General features: G+C 44.1%; 1 protein-coding gene across 4 annotated transcripts in view; it reads left to right on the forward strand.

The window, feature by feature from the left end:
* Nucleotides 1-19,658, forward strand: part of LOC126167666 (huntingtin-interacting protein 1) — a 537,667-nt gene that overhangs the window by 423,454 nt on the left and 94,555 nt on the right. For all 4 annotated transcript variants that reach the window (XR_007535451.1, XR_007535452.1, XR_007535453.1 and 1 more), the window contains exons 3-6: nucleotides 3,445-3,644; nucleotides 14,021-14,178; nucleotides 14,270-14,331; nucleotides 14,962-15,102. Coding sequence is in view for 1 of the 4 variants with exons in the window: in XM_049920493.1 (XP_049776450.1) it covers nucleotides 3,445-3,644; nucleotides 14,021-14,178; nucleotides 14,270-14,331; nucleotides 14,962-15,102 (561 nt within the window). In the remaining 3 variants the exon portion in view is untranslated. The remainder of the gene's footprint in view (nucleotides 1-3,444; nucleotides 3,645-14,020; nucleotides 14,179-14,269; nucleotides 14,332-14,961; nucleotides 15,103-19,658) is intronic.

The following is a 19,658-nucleotide window of genomic DNA, read 5'->3' on the forward strand; positions in this document are numbered from 1 at the left end:
TATATAAATTCTTGCCAGATCTTACTACATTCTTCGACCACCGTTCTTCCTCCAAGATTCCCAGATCTGTGGTTGTCCCTTTTGTAAACTATGCCCCATCCACCCAGCCAGTGGCAAAATGCACAACTGTATAAGACATGAAATATCAGTAGGCATTAGCGATCTTTCTGTTCAACACTTCAGTAATTTAAGCCCTTAAAAACTTTAATCCAAGTGGAATATTTACATTATTAGCATTGAAGAAATATTTAATACTCTGTCCTATTTTTCTTCTCAACTGTTCGCACTACCGTTAAGTGCGGTCGGTTCGGAAGAAATTGGCATTGTTGGTTTTAGTATTCTTGTGAAAATGGAGGGAGTGGCGTGTACCAGCAGTTACGAGAAGAAAAGGGTGAAACATTCTTAAGAATATCAAGGAAATATTGTGAAGAAAGCCAAAATTCGTTAAAGAGGCAAAGCAATTCCGAAAAATGTGTGTCCGCAAGTGTCGACATTTTCTGCACATGGAATGCAAGGATGACCAGTACCTTTCTATGCAAGGACTGGTCATGTCTAGTGATGTTAAAAAAACACCGCCGAAGAAGTGAGAAAGGGTGCAGGCGTGAAAAATCTTTTAGCTACTGTGTCCTCGTTGGAGACAAACGATTTGAGCCATATAGAAAAGATTTTCTAAGTAGGCCTATTTGTGCAACAACTCATGCTAGAGTTAAAAGTATTCACAAACTACTGTGTAGTGGACAGACACCGAAAGACAGAAGAGGGAAATGTAAGAGTGTCAATACTGTTAATGCTATGCCGTCAGAGGAAATTGTCAAAATTACAGATAACATCAGATTGTTCCCCATTAAGGAAAGTCATTATGGTAGCCGCACTATGCACTACGTTGACTGTGAACTGTTTGTGAAAAAAATGCACCAACTTTTTATTGGCAAACAATCTCGCCATTGAAATACTACTATAATGTTTTTCGTGAAAACTTTTCACTTGCTTGCCGAAGACCGAAAGTTAGACACTTGCTGCACCTGCGAAGAGTTGACGTTAAAGATTAAGTCAAAAAAACAAAATGAGGTAGCAAAACGAGCAACAGTAGCCGAGAAGATTGTCTACGAGTGAAGATCCAAGGTGGTTTCATGATGCTCTGCAAGATGGGAAAAGACCGTTGGAGACTAATCCTAGACCTACTGCTTGTGGTTTAGACTACACGAAAATATTGAACTTCCTCGTGTCCCGGTGCAGGAGCTGTTCTTCTTTCGCCAGCTGACTGTTGCAGTATTTTGTACACATAATCTGCATACAAGGTAATCTCTCTTTTTATCTCTGTCTCGAAGGGAATGTAAAGAAAAGATCCAACGAAGTATGTATTTTTCTATTGAACTACATCAAAGACCATATAGCCCAGGAAGTGAAAAACTTCTGTTTTCTGATAACTGCTCGGGGCAGAACAAACACAACACAATGATGCGCCTGCATTTGGCTCTTGTGGAGTTAGATCGATCTGGGAAGATTGAACGTTTTTACCTTATCCGCAGTCATTCATTCCTGCCATGTGATAGGATATTTGGGGTAATAAAGAGAGCTTTCAAGAAAGTAGAGAGAATGTACATAATCCATGAATTAATGGAGCTTATAGTGACTGTAAATTTCATCATGCAATTGGTGGATGGAGGTGAAATAGTAGACTTCAAGACGTGGTGGCCACCAATTTATAAGATGGCTAGCATTTCTATTGAAATGTCGAAAAGAGATACTCAAAGGGCTGATGAGGTGCCACTAAATATTTCAAAGTTTCATCATTTCTGTTATAAATCATCAATTCCAGGAGTTATGGAAGCAATAATTCATTAATGCGCTTCAGACCAGTAACTTCTCCTTGAAATTTGACCAAAAGAAGCAGCCACAGTTGCCAGATAAGTGTTAAAAGGATACAAAAGTGCCTATTGGTGTGAAGAAAATGGAAGACATTAAACAATGTGTACTATTTGTTCCTGACAGTGAAAGTATGCCATCCTTATGGATGAAATATTAACTTGACCTACAGCAAATATGCAAGAAACATTAGGTGAACTTCTCTACTATAAACATTAAATACTATTTAGTTTTGTTCCTTGTTTTTTCCTTTTGTAAACAGTTTAATCAGCAAAAGCATTCAAATGTGTTGTATTACAGCTCTGCAATAAACATAAGCACAGTGTATTGTATTCTAGATAAAAGTAGTTAATTTGTTTTGGTATTTTTGAAATTTGTTTTGATCAAATTCATTGATTGCAAAAACAACCTAAATCCAAGGCATAAAAAGTTTTTTGCAATGCAAGTGGGTTAGCATGTACGTGTGAGATGTTGACACTAAACCTGTTGAGTGCTACTTAAGGTTAAGTTTCACCTTATTCTAATAATTTATGTAGTAGGCTACTTATATTGTTTCTCTCACTTTCCTTAAAGGTTTCTGAATGTGACTTTGGTTGTTTTGTAATCGGCAAGTCATTTATAAAATATCGCAATTACTGGGTCTTCAGTGATACAACACATACATACAGTTTGTGTGTCTGACTTGAAAATCTACAGCTGAGAGTGCTCGCATATACAGCATACAGTGATGTTCTTCATTTTCTGTGCATGTGGATCCTATGTTAGCCATACAGTGATACTGCTGGATGGAGAGAAAAGATGGTTGTTAAGTTCACTAAAGCCAAGTTGAGACTGGTGCTATTACTCAAATTTTGCATTTCTGTATTAACAATTTTTAAGGCTTATGAAATGATTTAGTTGTGTGTGAAAATAATTCACCAGCATACAAAGATGAGAAAAATTCTTTGTCCTCAGCAGAATTGTCAGATGCACCACAAGGTGGCAAGCTTTACATGAGGATGGCATCCACATTTTTCAAGTACTTGTAAGTGGAAGCTTTAGAGTTCTGCAATAGATGACGTAATTTACAAATTGTCAGAAAGATTTGCATTAGTCCTCACCAACCTACCATATTGTACATAATAAACTACCCTTGGCAAAAGTGTTTAATTTATCCTCATTGACAATGACCAAGAAAACAGTTGTTTTCTTTTGTTTTAGTTCAAACACAACAAGTGAATACCAATAATGCATCACTTGTAACGTGCTTGTTGTAAGCAGAAGTCACTAACTGCCGTATCTGGCAAGAGTTGGGTGCTGCTAAAGATTTCATGATCCGTGGACTGCATTGCAGATTCAATGAGATAGCTGTTTAGCTCATAATTAAAAGATTTCAGCTTGTGACAAAGGCCAACTTTGTTGTTATACATTTTTTTTGCTAGTCATAATTAAATTTCCTTCCACTGATTGCATAAAATTATATTTACCTAATCAGTGAAATTGAGAAACATCATGGCTAAATAAATGTCTGTCAGGTAAAGATGATCCAAACTTGAAAACAATAATTTTCTAAAACATGTAGACCTTAACGTATGTCAGGCACAATTATTGGAACATTTCAAGAAAAAGGTGGAGCAACTTTCTGGGCATGTGTGCTTAGACTGCCTTTGCAGGATAGTCGTATTGTTGCATGGAAGTTCTGTCATGTGCTTCACAAGGTGCTGAGAGAAGGCCACCCACAGGTGTTACCATATTCACAACGTTACAGAGGGAAGATTGAGGACCTGGGGAAATATTGGGTGAGTAAATATTATTTAGTAGAATTTTAGCAGCAATGTTTCCACCCATTTGGTTTGCTGTGCTCTTTTCATGAGTATTCCATTTGATTTCTTATGTTGTTCTTGTTCTGCGTAGTATAATATTAATTCTTGGTCTCCATGTCTCTTAAAAATAAGCGTAATGATAAAAGCCAGAGTTTTGAGATACAGTGTAGGATGCAAACAATGCTATTTAAAGATTAACCATTAGTGTTTTCTGTTGCTCCTGATTACATTGTTTTTTTTTTTTGCAGGTCTAGATATCTCAAGTTACATATTTCAGAAGTTGTGACAGCCACGGCATTATAGTTAGGTGGAGGGTGAACTAAAATATTATGATTTTAAAGGCATTCCCTACATGTGGGTCAAATCATATATTAACAGTAGAAAACAGAGGGTGGTTAACAAATGGTATCACAAGAAATAAACTAAATTCAGAGTATGAAAATATTTGATATGGTGTCCTCCAAGGTATGATGGTTGGGTGACCCCTGTTCATGGCATAGATAATGATTTGGCAGGGCTGTTGAAGGACTCTTGCTGATGACACAAGTTTAGTCCCACTGATAGAGGGCTCAAACACACCCATTCAAGATGGAGCCACACACCCATCCAAGATGCAGCCAGGAGAACAACAGAACAGGCATACAAATGATTCACAGCAAATAGTTTTAACTCTTACTCATACAAATCTTCACATTTCCAAACAAATAAAAGTGGCTTACAGGTGCTAGAAGAAGAGATCAATTGGCATGCGCTGGATGAGGCTCAGTTGCTGAAAGTCATTGACATCTGGGTGGATAATAACCTGAGGTTATTAACAAAGTGACAAGTTGACCAAAAATCTCAGTTCTTCTTGCTTTATGCTTAGAAATCTTTCTTGGAACCAAAAAGTATTCATTCACTGAAGTGTGCTGTAAGAAAATTAATAATCAAACACCTTGTAGAAGCCTCTACTTTGTTTTCTGGTATCTTAAACTTGGAGTGCCAATACATTTACATTCTGATGGGGTTTGTGATTAAAAATGAGAGTGAATTTAGGATGAACTGTGCAGTTCACAACCACAACACCAAAAGTAATAATTGCCATACTAGACTACCATACTAGACCACCTGTCTAGGGTTCAGACTGAAGCTTTATATTCTATTGCGAAAGTCTGAAACAGGTGCTGACAGACATTGGACAAGAAACAGATAATCCGCAGATATTCAGAAATGTAGTGACTAGGTGACCCTGCCATATTAGCCATTCCTTCTATAATTTGTCAGAGTATTTCAATGCTCGTCTGTGAGTTTCAGTTTATGTTAATGTTGAAACTAAAGTGTGTTTTTAACTTTTCAGTAATAGATCGTTAAAGTGGTTCCTGAAATCAGTCATGTGCCCCCCCCCCCACCCCCCCACCCCCACCCCCACCCCCGCCAGTGGATGCTTGAGGAAAACAAACCATGTCCATATTCTGGCTTTTGAGAAAAATAAACATGCAAAATCTTCTTTGTTACAAATAACACATGTAACATTCATTGAAACATTGTATTTGTTAGAATATAATTACCATTGCAGTTAAGGGACATTTGCCATTCAGTGTTTGCCATTATGGAAAAGAGTTCTGACTGATTGTACAGATGCTGAGATTTTGAGCAAAACTGGGCCAAGTGCACACAATAAATTTTCATTGCAAGAAATTTATTTGTAAATACGTTCCACTAGCAACCTCCATAATGCTTTACAATTGTTAGATATGTATTGTAATCGGATAAATGTCCTAAACTCTCCCCCCCCCCCCCCATCCTTCTCTCTGCCCATCTCCTCCTGTCCCCTCTCTTTGTCTATTTCCTCGTCCTTCACCCCTCTGTCCATCATATCCTTCCCTTCTCTCTGTCCATTTCCTCTCCCTCCTTTTACCATCTCAGACCTCAAGCCTTGTTTATTGTTATTTGCAAAATAAACCTTAATGGTAATTGAAGGACTGGGTAAATCAGTTGGGATCATTGGTACATGGAATATGAGACACCCTTCTCCAGCTGCTGGATGTATATGGTCCACAATGATTCATTTTTTAGAAGTAGAGAAATCTGCTAACAGATGATGGATAAATAAACATTCCAGGACTAGTTTCCCTGAAAGATCTCTGTATCAGCTACAAGAAGCAAATATTGGGAAGGGTCCATTTTTTTGCACTCAAGTGGTCCATACCAAAACGGTACTGACATGATCCCTGTGCCCCTGGTAGAACTGTCAAAACTGCAACCTCACTTCCTCCTGTATTCAATTCCCTCTGCACAAAATTGGGCAATTTTGTAATTTGTGAGGTAAGTTTAACAAAACTGGAGCATTATGGGATAATACTACATGAATGAGCTGTTTAGATGAAAACTATTGTACAGAACACTTTACTTGTATTACTGCAGCATATACAGTAAATTACAAATTGTACCAGTGTTCTAAAAATGAGGAGAAAGTAAAATAAAATTTATGTTTACTGTACATAGATTTTAGTGTAATGTATAACAGACATATTTTATTTGCTTTTCACAAATTATTAATAGCACATAAATTATTGATTGGAAATAAAAGAAAATGGTTGTATTTAAATGTTGAGAGCACATTCCTTTCAAAGGCTTGTTTTTGTTATACTTTTCATTGCCTTGCTTTGAGTGAAGCAAAATCATTGATTATTTTATTCAAATCATATTGAGCAGCTGTGTTATTTTCTATTGACAAGATAGCTGATTTTGACTATCTGCATCACCTATACTGGATCTTAAGTAGCTTTTCTAGTCATCTTTAATCTGCTGAAAGTACATTCAGAAGATGCTACAGTCACTTCTTCAGGTTGGGGGGGGGAGGGGGGGGGGGGGGGGAGATCAATGAGAAGTTGTGCCAGTACTCCTCATGAGCCCTTCCTGCTGGAATTTAAAAGCTGCTCTTTTGCTACCTCAGCTGTATCATTGTTTCTGCTATATTTGACACAAAAATCAGCTGCTTTTTTCTCGAAATGAAACACGGGAATCTCATTTAAGATTGTCCCGACACAAAATTAAAGTGAGATGAAATTGTGTGCTTTACATGAGATTTGTTTCCCATTTCTCTTATTTTATTCAATAATTTCAAGCACTCTAGCTCAAACGGCTTTACTCCATTCATCAGTTGGCAGAAACTGGCAAAAATCAGAAGTCTTCACTCAAATAGTTCACTCAGCAATCACTCGCCAACCTTAGAGATTTTACTACATCATAGCGGAGTAGCAGCAGGAACTCCAGTGCTGGACATGAGCTAGTTGTGTAAGTGGTAGCTGAATAAATTAAGCATGCTATTGATACACATCCTCTGTGACATCTGTTCGGTAGTAGTCCTTTCCTTATGATGCTGCTTGGGTGGAATTAAACTATGACAACAGTGTGTTTCTTTTAGTCTCATGCTGAAGGAAAAGCTTCTTGTTGCAAGTAGAAGATACGAACACATGAGACCGGAGAGCTTGTGTACCTTTGCCAGTTAATTGTTAAACTGTCTTACTTGTTTCAGAAACAGATAAGTTGAAACTTTGTAATCTTACCCATTGACAGATTAAAACCATGTCACTGATTAGGCAGTAGGATTCCAACTATTTAGCAATTCATTTTAAGCAACTGCAATTCCCAAAGGAGGGTTCATCTGCAATAGCAATAAAGATGGCTCAAGGTTGGGTGGGAGAGGAGACAGAGCAGGAGAAGAAGGGAATGAAGAGTGAGTGAGTGAGGGGGGGGGCAGGGGGGGGGGTTAATAAAGATAAGAGGAAGAGATTAATACTTACAAGCAATTCTCTTACATATTTAGCAATTGTGAAGCATTGCTGGGTTTGTTAGTACATACATAAAATAGATTAGGTACATTCCTAAGAGTATCAGTCGAGTAATTTCTTGTTAGTACACTTCTCAGAAGCAGCCCCCCCTGCGGGTTCAGGGGTTAGAATAGGCCCGCGGTATTCCTGCCTGTCGTAAGAGGCGACTAAAAGGAGTCTCACATGTTTTGGCCTTATGTGATGGTCCCCTCTCGGGTTTGACCTCCATCTTTCTAAATTATTCCGAAGAGCGAGCCAATTGGGGAAGGGCGCCTTACATGGTGCACTGTATCCGTCGTGCAATTAGACCTTTAGCCGTCTTTCTCGTCGTTGCAATGGTGTCCCGCTCGTTTTTGATCTCTTGGGCGATTACCACACTGCACTCTGCAGTGTTTCTTTTAACTGCGACGACGACCTTGGCCATTTTTGCACCTAAGATCCAGCACGGTAGCCAGTCCGTTGTGGTGGGGCCGCCATGTACCCTCTTGGTTGTAGCCCCCTGACAACACAGGGATCGCTCTACTGATGCCTGCGCCATTAACTCCCCACGTATGCCAAGGAGTAGATGCCTATCCTCCTGGGGTATCAGGACTCCCGGCAACGGCCATCCTGCCAGGTGGCCTTTGCTGTGGCTGGGTGGCGCCCGTGGGGAGGGCCCTTGGTCGGAGTAGGTGGCATCAGGGCGGATGACCCGCAATGAAGCGTGGTACATCATCTCTCGCTGGCGGCCAGCCGCCAGCAGTCTCTAAGCGTTCTCGGGCTCAATTTAATGCTCAGAAGTACGATCCGAAAATGTTCCCCTCCCTGGCCACGCCGTGGGAAGAGCGTAAGTCCCAGGATGGAGGTAACAGTTATTTGCCCCGATTCTTAGTTTGCACGAGAGCTGATGGGGAGTCTTTTCTCTCCACAAAGCCTCAGTTCTTCGTCGAGCATTTAGAGGACAAGTTTGGGGAGGTGGAGGGCTTGTCTAAAATGCGCTCTGGCTCAGTACTGATACAAACGGCATCCTCCGCCCAGTCACGCAGGTTACTTGCTTGTGACAAGTTGGGGGATGTTAACGTTACTATTACTCCACATAAGAGTTTAAATATGGTCCAGGGTGTTATTTTCCATAGGGACCTCCTTTTGCAGTCTGATGACGAGCTGCGCGCCAACTTAGAACGTAGAGGTGTTCATTTCGTCCGGCGCGTTCATCGGGGTCCGAGGGACAATCAGGTTGCTACCGGTGCCTTCATCTTGGCCTTCGAGGGTGATACGTTACCGGAAAAGGTCAAGGTGATGGTCTACCGATGTGACGTCAAGCCCTATATCCCTCCCCCGATGCGGTGCTTCAAGTGCTGGAAGTTCGGCCATATGTCTTCCCGCTGCACTTCCAGCCTCACATGTCGAGATTGCGGACGCCCATCTCATCCCGATACTCCATGTGCCCCGCCTCCCATCTGCGTCAACTGCGGGGAGCACCATTCACCTTGCTCGCCAGACTGCAGAATATTCCAGAAAGAGCGCAAAATCATGGAATATAAGACCCTGGACCGACTGACTTATACTGAGGCCAAACGGAAATACGACCGATTACATCCTGTGCGAATGACAACTTCCTACGCCGCTGCTACACCACCTGTGCTAGCCCCATCAGTTTCACGCCTTCCGGCCGGATCGACGAGTGGTACAACTCCTCCTGCCCCCTTGCCAGTGGGGGGCTCTACCCACCGGGTTGCTCCTGTGCCACCTACCTCAGGAGCAACACCATCCCCCCCATCGGGGACGTTGGTCCCCGCTTCTAAGCCGGAGAAGTGTCCAACTTCTTCGGCTTCTCATGCTCGCAAGGGGTCCCTTGGGTCCCTCCCTTCCCAGGTTTCCACCGGCGGGAAGGCTGACGATCGACAGTGGCGTAAGTGCCCACAATCTGCAGGTCGAAGGGCTTCCCGATCCTCCTCAGTCCCGGAGACTGAATCGGTGAAGCCCTCCCAGCCAGTTAAACCCAAGGAGCAGCGTGAGAAATCAAAGAAGAGCAGCTCTAAGCCCAAGGAACGCGCGGTGGTAGCCACCCCATCGCAACCTTCTAGCTCTGCGTCTGGGGACGAGGTGGAGATTCTGGCGTCCGCTGAGGACCTCGATCTCGCCGGTCCCTCAGACGCCGTGAATAGCAATAGCACTAGCACGGGTGCTCAATCGGAGGCAGCAGGTGACCCAGCGGCGTAATCTGCCGTCCCAGTCCCGGCACGCCTTTCTCAGCCATGGACAAAACCATCCTCCAGTGGAACTGCAGCGGTTTCTTCCACCATCTAGCTGAGCTCCGCCAACTTATCAGCCTTCACCCTTTCCTCTGCATTGCTCTGCAGGAAACTTGGTTTCCAGCAATGCGCACCCCCACCCTCCGTGGCTATCGGGGTTATTATAAGAACCGAGCAGCTTATGAAAGAGTGTCTGGTGGCGTCTGCATCTATGTCCTTAACTCTCTTCACAGCGAGTCTGTCCCTCTACAAACAGCTTTAGAGGCTGTCGCTGTTAGGGTGTGGACGCCGCAGGCTCTTACCGTCTGCAGTCTTTACCTTCCACCGGAGGGTGATGTCGCGCAGCATGTCCTGGCTGCGCTGATAGCCCAATTGCCGCCACCTTTCTTATTACTGGGCGACTTTAACGCCCATAACCCTCTGTGGGGTGGGTCAGTGGCAACAGGTCGAGGCGCCACCGTTGAGCATTTATTGTCGCAGCTCGATCTCTCGATTTTGAATGATGGTGCCTCCACACACTTCAGTGTGGCGCATGGCACCTACTCCGCCATTGACCTTTCAATCTGTAGCCCTAGCCTCTTACCATCTGTCCACTGGAGTGTGCATGACGACCTGTGTGGTAGTGACCACTTTCCGATTTTTCTGTCACTACCACAGCGTCACTCTTCTGGGCGCCCTAGCAGATGGGCTATGAATAAGGCTGACTGGGACTTGTTCTCCTCCACTGCCGCTATTGAGCCTCTCTCAACTGATGCGGTGGTTACATCGGTCACCGCCGGCATCGTCACTGCCGCAGAGTCTGCCATTCCCCGTTCTTCTGGGTCCCCTCGGCGGAGGGCTGTGCCTTGGTGGTCGCCTGAGATCGCTGAAGCGATTAAAGATCGCCGGCGGGCGCTCCAGCGTCACAAGCGACATCCCTCCATGGACCACCTTATTGCCTTCAAACGGCTGCGTGCGCGGGCCCGCCTCCTTATCCGCCAAGGCAAGGAGGACTGCTGGGAGCGGTATGTGTCCACCATTGGCCTCCATGTCACTCCATCGCAGGTCTGGGCCAAGATTCGACGGGTCTTCGGCTATCGGACCCCTGCCAGCGTCCCTGCGCTCTCACTGCATGGAGCAGTTTGTACTGACTCCGACGTCATTGCAAACCGCTTAGCAGAGCATTTTGCTATGAGTTCCGCTTCTGCGAATTACCCCCAGGCCTTCCGCTCCATTAAAGAGCGGATGGAACGTCGGAGCCTTTCTTTTCGCACCAACGCTTCTGAATCCTACAACGCTCCATTCAGTGAGTGGGAATTTCAGAGTGCCCTTGCCGCTTGCCCTGATACTGCTCCCGGGCCAGATCGCATCCACTGTCAGATGCTGAAACACCTTTCAGTGGACTGCAAGCGACGCCTCCTCGACCTTTACAACCGTCTCTGGGTCGAGGGTGAGTTTCCGTCGCAATGGCGGGAAAGTATTGTCATCCCCATTTTGAAACCTGGAAATAACCCTCTGGAGGTGGACAGCTACCGTCCCATTAGTCTCACCAACGTTCTTTGCAAGTTGCTTGAACGGATGGTGAGCCGGCGCTTAAATTGGGTGCTGGAGTCTCGGGGCCTTCTGGCTCCGTCTCAGGGTGGGTTCCGTAAAGGCCGCTCCGCCACCGACAATCTGGTGAGCCTTGAGTCGGCCATCCGTACAGCCTTTGCCCGCCGTCAGCACCTGGTCGCTGTCTTTTTCGACATGCGGAAGGCGTACGATACGACATGGCGTCATCACATCCTTTCTACGCTTCATGGATGGGGTCTTCGGGGCCCTCTGCCGATCTTTATCAGAAATTTTCTGTCGTATCGTACCTTCCGCATGCAAGTCGCGGCCTCGTATAGTTCCTCCCTCGTCCAGGAGAACGGGGTACCCCAGGGCTCTGTCCTCAGTGTCTGCCTGTTTTTAATTGCAATAAACGGTCTCGCTGCGGCAGTGGGAAATTCTGTCTCCGCTTCCCTGTATGCTGACGACTTCTGTCTTTACTATAGTTCTATTAGCATTGCAGCAGCTGAACGTCAGCTACAGGGCGCAATCCGCAAGGCGCAGTCTTGGGCTGTAGCGCGTGGTTTTCAGTTTACGGCAGCCAAGACCCGCGTTATGCATTTCTGCCGGCGCCGAACGGTCCATCCTGAGCCGCGGCTTTATCTTGCCGACGAACTTCTAGCTGTGGTGGAGACCCACAGGTTTTTGGGTGTCCTTTTTGATGCCCGGTTGACTTGGCTGCCTCATATCCGGCAGCTTAAACAAGCGTGTTGGCGGCATCTCAACGCCCTGCGTTGTTTGAGCCACACCCGCTGGGGCGCCGACCGATCCACCCTGTTGCGGCTCTACCAGGCGTTAATCCAGTCTCGCCTGGATTATGGGTGCCTAGCTTATGGCTCAGCATCCCCATCTGCGTTGCGGGTGCTGGACCCAAATCTCCACAGCGGGATACGCCTTGCCACTGGTGCTTTCCGCACCAGCCCTGTGGACAGCGTCCTAGTGGAGGCAGGTATACCTCCACTGCGGTTCAGACGCCAACGTTTGCTGGCCGCTTATGCTGCCCATGTTTTTAGCTTGCCCGGGCATCCAAATTATCGTGTCCTGTTCCCGCAGTCGGTCGTCCATCTGCCAGACCGTCGGCCCCGGTCGGGTTGTCCGATCGCCGTACGCATCAAGGAGCTTCTCTGCGGGCTTGGGTTTTTCCCAGTTCCACCTCCTTTCCGGGCGCCTCTGCGTACACCCCCGTGGTGTGTTCCTCGCCCTTGCCTTCGGCTCGACTTGGCACAGGGCTCGAAGGACTCGGTCCCTCCAGAGGCCTTCCGCCGCCGCTTTTATTCCATCCTGGCCACGTATCAGGGCTCTGGAATTGTTTACACCGACGGTTCGATGGTTGCTGGTCGTGTCGGGTATGCGCTAACTCTAGGGGACCATTCCGAACAACGGTCCTTGGCGGCTGGCTGCAGCGTTTACACTGCTGAGCTAGTCGCCATCTTTCGTGCCCTAGAGTATATCCGCTCCTGCTCAGGTGAGTCCTTCGTTATCTGTAGCGATTCCCTGAGCGGTTTACGAGCTCTCGACCAGTGTTTTCCTCGTTCTCGTCTGGTGATGGCTATCCATGAGTCCCTGCATACTCTTGCGCGTTGCGGCCGCTCTGTGGTCTTTGTGTGGACCCCCGGTCATGTCGGTATCCCGGGCAATGAACATGTTGACCGCCTGGCGAAAGAGGCCACGAGTAAACAGTCTCTGGACGTTGGCCTCCCAGAGACTGATTTGCAGGCAGTCCTCCGCCGAAAAGTTTTTGCGCTTTTGGACGCTGAATGGCGCAATCGGATCATGCCCAATAAACTCCGTGCAATCAAGGAGACGACGACTGTGTGGCAGTCATCCCTGCGAGCCAACCGCAGGGACTCTGTCGTCCTTTGTCGGCTCCGCATTGGCCACTCCCACCTGACACACAGTTATTTACTGCGCCGGGAGGACCCTCCTGTATGTCGCTGCGGGGCGGCTTTGACAGTGGCCCACATTTTGTTGGCCTGCCCCCTTTTAGCTGTGGTCAGGCAGACATTTGCGCTGCCTGATATGCTCCCTGCCCTCTTATGTGAAGACCCTGGTATGGCTGCCTTAGTTTTACGTTTTATTAGGGCAGGGAGTTTTTATTCTTTCATCTGAGTGTTTGTTCTGTTCTTTTGTGTTGATTCTGGCCATTGGCCTACGATTTTACGCTGAGTTTTTAATGTGTTCTCGGTGGTTGGCTTTTCCTTTTTATCTCTATGGTCGGCCAACCACTGTCACACTCTGTGTGATTTTAATTTGTTTCGTCTGATCTCTGTAGGAGTATTTCTTGTCCTGTGTCGTCTGACGTCTTTCCTGTTGTTCGTTTTTTTTTTTATTCTCTTTGGGTGGTTTCCCTTTTTTTTTGGAAAAAGGGACCGATGACCGTCGCAGTCTGGTCCCTTTAATCCCCCCAAACCAACCAACCAGAAGCAGCCTGCTGTGGCTGCTTCTGGAATTGGACACAAGTCTTAACCTCCTCCTCTTATCTTTGCTAATCACCCTTCCCCCCCCCCCCCCACCCCCACCCCCCTCTCTCTCTCTCTCTCTCTCTCTCTCTCTCTCTCTCTCTCTCTCTCTCTCTCTCTCTCTGTTAATTTGTAACTTAACTTGTTCCACATCCTTAGTGGTTTTCCTTTGTGATGGTATTAATGGAATATAATGTGTGTGTGATTAAGTCAGTGAATAAATTGTTTTTTTCTCAATCACATTTACAAAAATCTGCTAATAACTATTTTTATTACAGTGCCACTTGAGGGAGGGATATGGGAAATTAATACAAATTTACTGCTCATTACTGATGACAAAATTGGACTTCCATAGACGTAATCCTCGGTTTCCAGGAAACATGCAAGTTACTCAAGAAGAACTTGAAAGTATTGGAGAAAATGATATAAATAATTAGTAAGCATTGTATTACATATTGTAATTGGGAATCTTGCTCATGTTGTTTGTACATAGTTTAATTTTAAAAACCTGTGTTCACTACTTTCAGCTTCCAGATGTCAGTGGAGATGTTTGACTACATGGATGAAATTCTAAGTCTTCAGTCAGCAGGTAAAAAGCAACTCCTTACAAACTTTAGTTATGTATCTGTGTATTGCGAAACAAAACATTTCCCCCTATAAACTACGAAGTAGAAGTTTTCAATGTGCATTATTTTGTGTCAACTGCATGAGGCTACTACGTGTTTAAGTAGCGCATCAGAGTGCTTGTGAAATTTTGTGGACTTAGTACATTCGTTTGCCTGGCCATCTTCTGCAGCAGCTGTTGTATACCAATTACAATTATTTTTTCCCAAACTAAATGTTCAGTAGTGTAATAGTGTTTTTCACCAGACTTGTTTCAATCCTGCTTACAAATCATCTTGAGTGGTCATTGGTGCTTTTTCCATGTTGTTAACAAGGGCAGAAGCACTGGATGTGAGAATATGTAAGGGGAAAACACCCATGACCACACTGAAGATGCTTTGTAGATAAACACATCTGGTAAAAACTATTAAATTGCAGTAAGTCTTAAAGCGCACGCGTGCTAGCGCACACACACACACACACACACACACACACACACAGACACAGAGAGAGAGAGAGAGAGAGAGAGAGAGAGAGAGAGAGAGAGAGAGAGAGAGAGTAATACAGTGTTTACAAGCTGTTTTTTTGTTTCATACAAGCTGTTTTATTGTTTCAGTTTTTGGACAATTAGACATGTCCCGGTCGAATTCAATGACTAGTTGTGGACAGTGTCGCCTGGCTCCACTAATACCATGTATACAAGACTCATCACAACTCTATGACTATTGTGTGAAAATACTTTTTAAATTACATGCAAGTAAGTACAATACATATATATTCATATTTTTATGATTATTGCTCAAATTAGAGTTTAATATTAATCCTTGTCTGTCTGTTCTCACCAAGTTTCTAGTGATAGTGGTTCACAGTTTTCTTCTGACTTGACAACATTCATAACAATGAACTTTTATCCTGTTGCACTGAATAGTTTTGCTTGTACAAGTTTTAAAGGGCTTATTTTCAGTGATTGATTCAAATGGAATTAATTGACTCCTGTGCCATTACAAAATACTTTGCTGTTGATAGTGTACTGGAAATAGATATTCATTGTAACTTACCATGTATCTCTTCCTTGATTTTCAACAGTAATGCAGTGGACTCAACTGGATGTAAAAATGCACAGGAAGAGGTCTAAGTTGCAAAACAGAGAAAGTACCTTCTTTCATAAAATGATGCTCGTGCCCACCAAGATGTTTTGACAATGGTGAACTGAAAGTTTTGGTACCATTTGTTGTATTCGAACTGATTAATGCTATATGCTGTCATTTCATCAGGTCTGGCTGTCTCCAATCTCTTATTCCCACCCACAAATCAAACTTGTGGGTGGGGAACAATTTTAGCCCAACATGGGAATTACATCAGCTGTAGATTGATAATTTGGAGGCCTTGCAAAATTGTGTTTCAGAATTGAATTCTGTTCATTGGGAAACATTCGGCAATGTGTTTAGACCTAAAAAAGGTGACTGTTTGGGGATACCAAACCATATCTGAAGAAAAATCCCCCTCGTCATTAAGGTGACAATCAGTACCACCATTCAAAATTGGACCAGATTCCACTGGATCGAGTGCAGCTGTAGAGCTCCAGGTTAGCTCTCTTCAGGGCACAATGTCATTAAATATTTAGATACATCTGCGTGTCCCAGATAGTTTACTTTCATTTTTTCGTTTAAGTGAAATGGCACTTACCAGCACTGTTCCTTAGACATGCTAACATTGACATTGTTTAAAAGCTTCTTCCAGCTGTTTCATATGTTCTTCCATATTCTTTGAAAATACAATTACATCATAAAGATACATCATGCAGGTTTTTTCCAATGCTGGTAATGTCCCCATGGTGTGGATAAGCTGTATTCTGGAACTGCTTCACACTTTTGCTAGCCACTCTTCAAACATTGGCCCATATTGTTGAGAGTCTCCGTAATGTTTGAGATGGGATACACGTTGGTGACAGTGTGTGTGTGTGTTAAAGAAGTGAGAATCGCAACAGAGCTTGTGTTTCTTGGTACCGTCTGAGTACTTTCTGGGCACAATGGCAATATTTGCACTCCAGGGGTTATCACTCTACTAAGTGATCCCGTAAGCATAATGTGGGTCAATGAGCTTCTCAGTCCAAGGCTCCAAGTGCTTTGGGACCCTGCATGGTTTCTTATATACTGGAGCATTGCTCCCTCTTGGTATCCTATCCTATGTTATTAGTGTTGCTGGTAGCAGACCTACTGGATTGAACAAATCCACGAGTCTAAGCAATAAAGCTTCAATGGCTTCACAATCCTTTCCTTAAAAGTATTTAACTTTATCATGTAGTGCAGAATTGCTAATTGTATGCTTGTGGCTGCTGTCATTACTCAGCCTAGCAATATCATCATCTTCCAAGACAATCAAAATAGCAGATTAACCTTGTCCATGCCAAAATTGTCCAGACTTACAGGAACCATAAATTCTGGATCTTGATGTGTAACACATACACTCCCTCCATTGCAGACCAATGGTTTTACAATGCACAGTAATTCACTTGTTAACTCGGTACCTACACTAATCCGGATCAGTTTTCCTGTACTTGCTAGTACATAGCCTTTGTATTAACATTTAGTGTATGTGTACATTGCTTAGATGACACTACTTTCACAAGATGTACCCCTTGTGACATTGTTTCACTAGCAACTCTCTTCTTCAGTCAGCAGGTAAAAAGCAACTCCTTACAAAGTCTAGTTATGTATCTGCGTATTGCGAAACAAAACATTTCCCCCTATAAACTATGAAGTAGAGGTTTTCAATGTGCATTATTTTGTGTCAACTGCAAGTTCCACAAAGTTTGATCATATGTCATGAAAGATCAATTACAGCACAATGTTTATTCAGAAAATAAACTCGGAGAATTGTGCAGTACTCTTCATGAATGTGTGGAAATATCAACATATTTTTCTTAAATCTTTCAGCCCCAGTGCTAAAAGTGAGCAATGTTATCCCCAACGTTCTCACCTCATTGTTACCCACTCCACATAACCTATACTGTGGAGACTGCATATGTCCCTACCCAGGAGGGCCACACTAACAACTTGCACGCATGCACCCTTGTCTACCAACAATTCACACTCATTATACCAGACTACATCAATCAAGCAACGATCTGGCTCTGAACTCGTCCTTGCAGTGTACTGTTTTATTGGGAATGATCTCCAACATTCAAGGCACCCCCATTTGCATTTAATGCATGCTTCTTTCTGTTGCGCTTATCCTAATTTCTACTTTCACAGTCACGGACCTTATGCTTAACCTCACTATGTTCGAAGCACTGTGGTTAGAGACATTGCTTCTTCATGTGGTCAACGTCTGTAGCACTGAACCTTGGAGGAGATGACACCAAGGTCACTCTATTTCAGAATTGCAATTTGTATCTCCTCCAGCTGTGTGACAATTCTAATAGCTGAAGACAGATCACCAAGATTATCCAGTCTCATCCATTATGACATACCTGCAGAATTACCCCTTATGAATACATCTAAGGCCCTATTGTCTGCTTTCCACAAGAGGATTCTCTCTGCCTATACATTGTGTGTCAGTTCGTAAGATTGTGAGATTAACTTACGAACTATGTCAGAGATGCCCTCTTCTGACTCATTATGTTTCTGTGTTAATTCTGTGAGCTTTTCCCTGACGAATCTGGCACTATTTTGCCTGCAGTTGTGTTGGGTAAGCCTTTTGGCCAGCTGGTCAAATGTCCTGTGTTTTACCAAGGGTTTCATAGTATATGATATACATTTTAGCATTACCCATTATCCGTAATTTAGCAATAGACAAAAATGTCACATCGCTCCAATTCCCCAAGTGAGCTGCTTTCCTCACATCTTCCAGAAAGGCTGATAAGTCCTCATTCTCAGATGCTTTCTCAGAAAAAGGTGTAATGAGATTAGCTGCGATAGAATCGTTGGGTGGCACACACACATTTATTATGGTCTTGTATCACCTCCCTGTGATTGCAGGAATCTACTCCCTGCCCATAATGCTTCTAGCTCTCTCTGCTTTTCTTCGCCAGCCTGGATTTGTTCTCGGAGTAACACAGCTACCTGACATTTCAAAATTTCCCCAATTTCCACAGTTTCACTCAGTTACTGCACAGCTTCTGGTCATTGTGTAGCCTCTATTTTAACTTATAATACAGAACAAGTAGAGACCTAGTATACTGACACACTAGCAATAAACGAAGACAACTAGACAACTACATTAATCTTTCTACTTAACATAGCCCACCGGGAGTCACTGCTCTTCTGTGCTTCGTGGCAAAACCTTTTACAAGTTTCACATGTTACTGGTACTGCTTCACAACACAATAATTCATATCCTGATAAATTACAATACTACCACTAGTTCGCCATAAGTACTCTTCCCTATAGTTACCTTGAAACTGTGAAAGACCTCCAGGATCATGTGACCTGTACAGTGTCACTTTAAAGTTCATATGCAGATCCTTCCAACTCAAATTGGCCCAAAATAAAAGAAAAGGTCAACAAAAATTGTTCTCTCACCTCATTGCATAGCGACAGAAGTCAATCACTGCTGATCTGCAGGAATGGCCCCTGGACAGTATCAACAGCTGACATCAGCACATCTTGAATCCAGTGTGGAGGACTAAAAGTTATTCTGACACTAATGCAACTTACACTAAGGTGTAGACTTTCATGGCCAGAAATACCATGCCCATTATAAATATCCGGGCTGTTATGCCGTGGTCGGTTGATGAATTCTGTGTCAATTCCCAACATTTCGTCTCCGACTGCGGGAGACATCAAGGGGGTCCGTAGCTCGATGGAAGGTCCAACACACCCACTGGTAGCGAGCCAGTGGGTGTGTTGGACCTTCCATCGAGCTACGGACCCCCTTGAAGATGTCTCCCGCAGTCGGAGATGAAATGTTGGGAATTGACACAGAATTCATCAACCGACCACAGCATAACAGCCCGGATAATTATAATGGACACTAATGCAACTTGTCAGAACTACTTCTTGCCACCAAATCTGTAGACATTGGGACATCAGAAGACCACTTCGTAGCACCAGATTTGGAGGAGCCCACCAGATGCGGCATTCTGCTTCGACATTCTGTAGGACAGACAAACAGAAGTGTGGTGGCGGAGTCCTTTGGAGCACCTGGATGCTGATGAGACCTCATTCAATTAACAATCATTTATTAGCAAGTGTCTTATACTCACTTTGTCTTCTTCCCGGCACTGCCTGGCAGTGGCCGTGCTGAGCACACATTGCATGAAGGTGCAGAGCAGCATGTCAGTGCCCAGTGAGGAATTCACAGGCTCTGGCA

This window comes from Schistocerca cancellata, chromosome 1, assembly GCF_023864275.1.
Source record: "Schistocerca cancellata isolate TAMUIC-IGC-003103 chromosome 1, iqSchCanc2.1, whole genome shotgun sequence".
Lineage (NCBI taxonomy): Eukaryota > Metazoa > Arthropoda > Insecta > Orthoptera > Acrididae > Schistocerca > Schistocerca cancellata.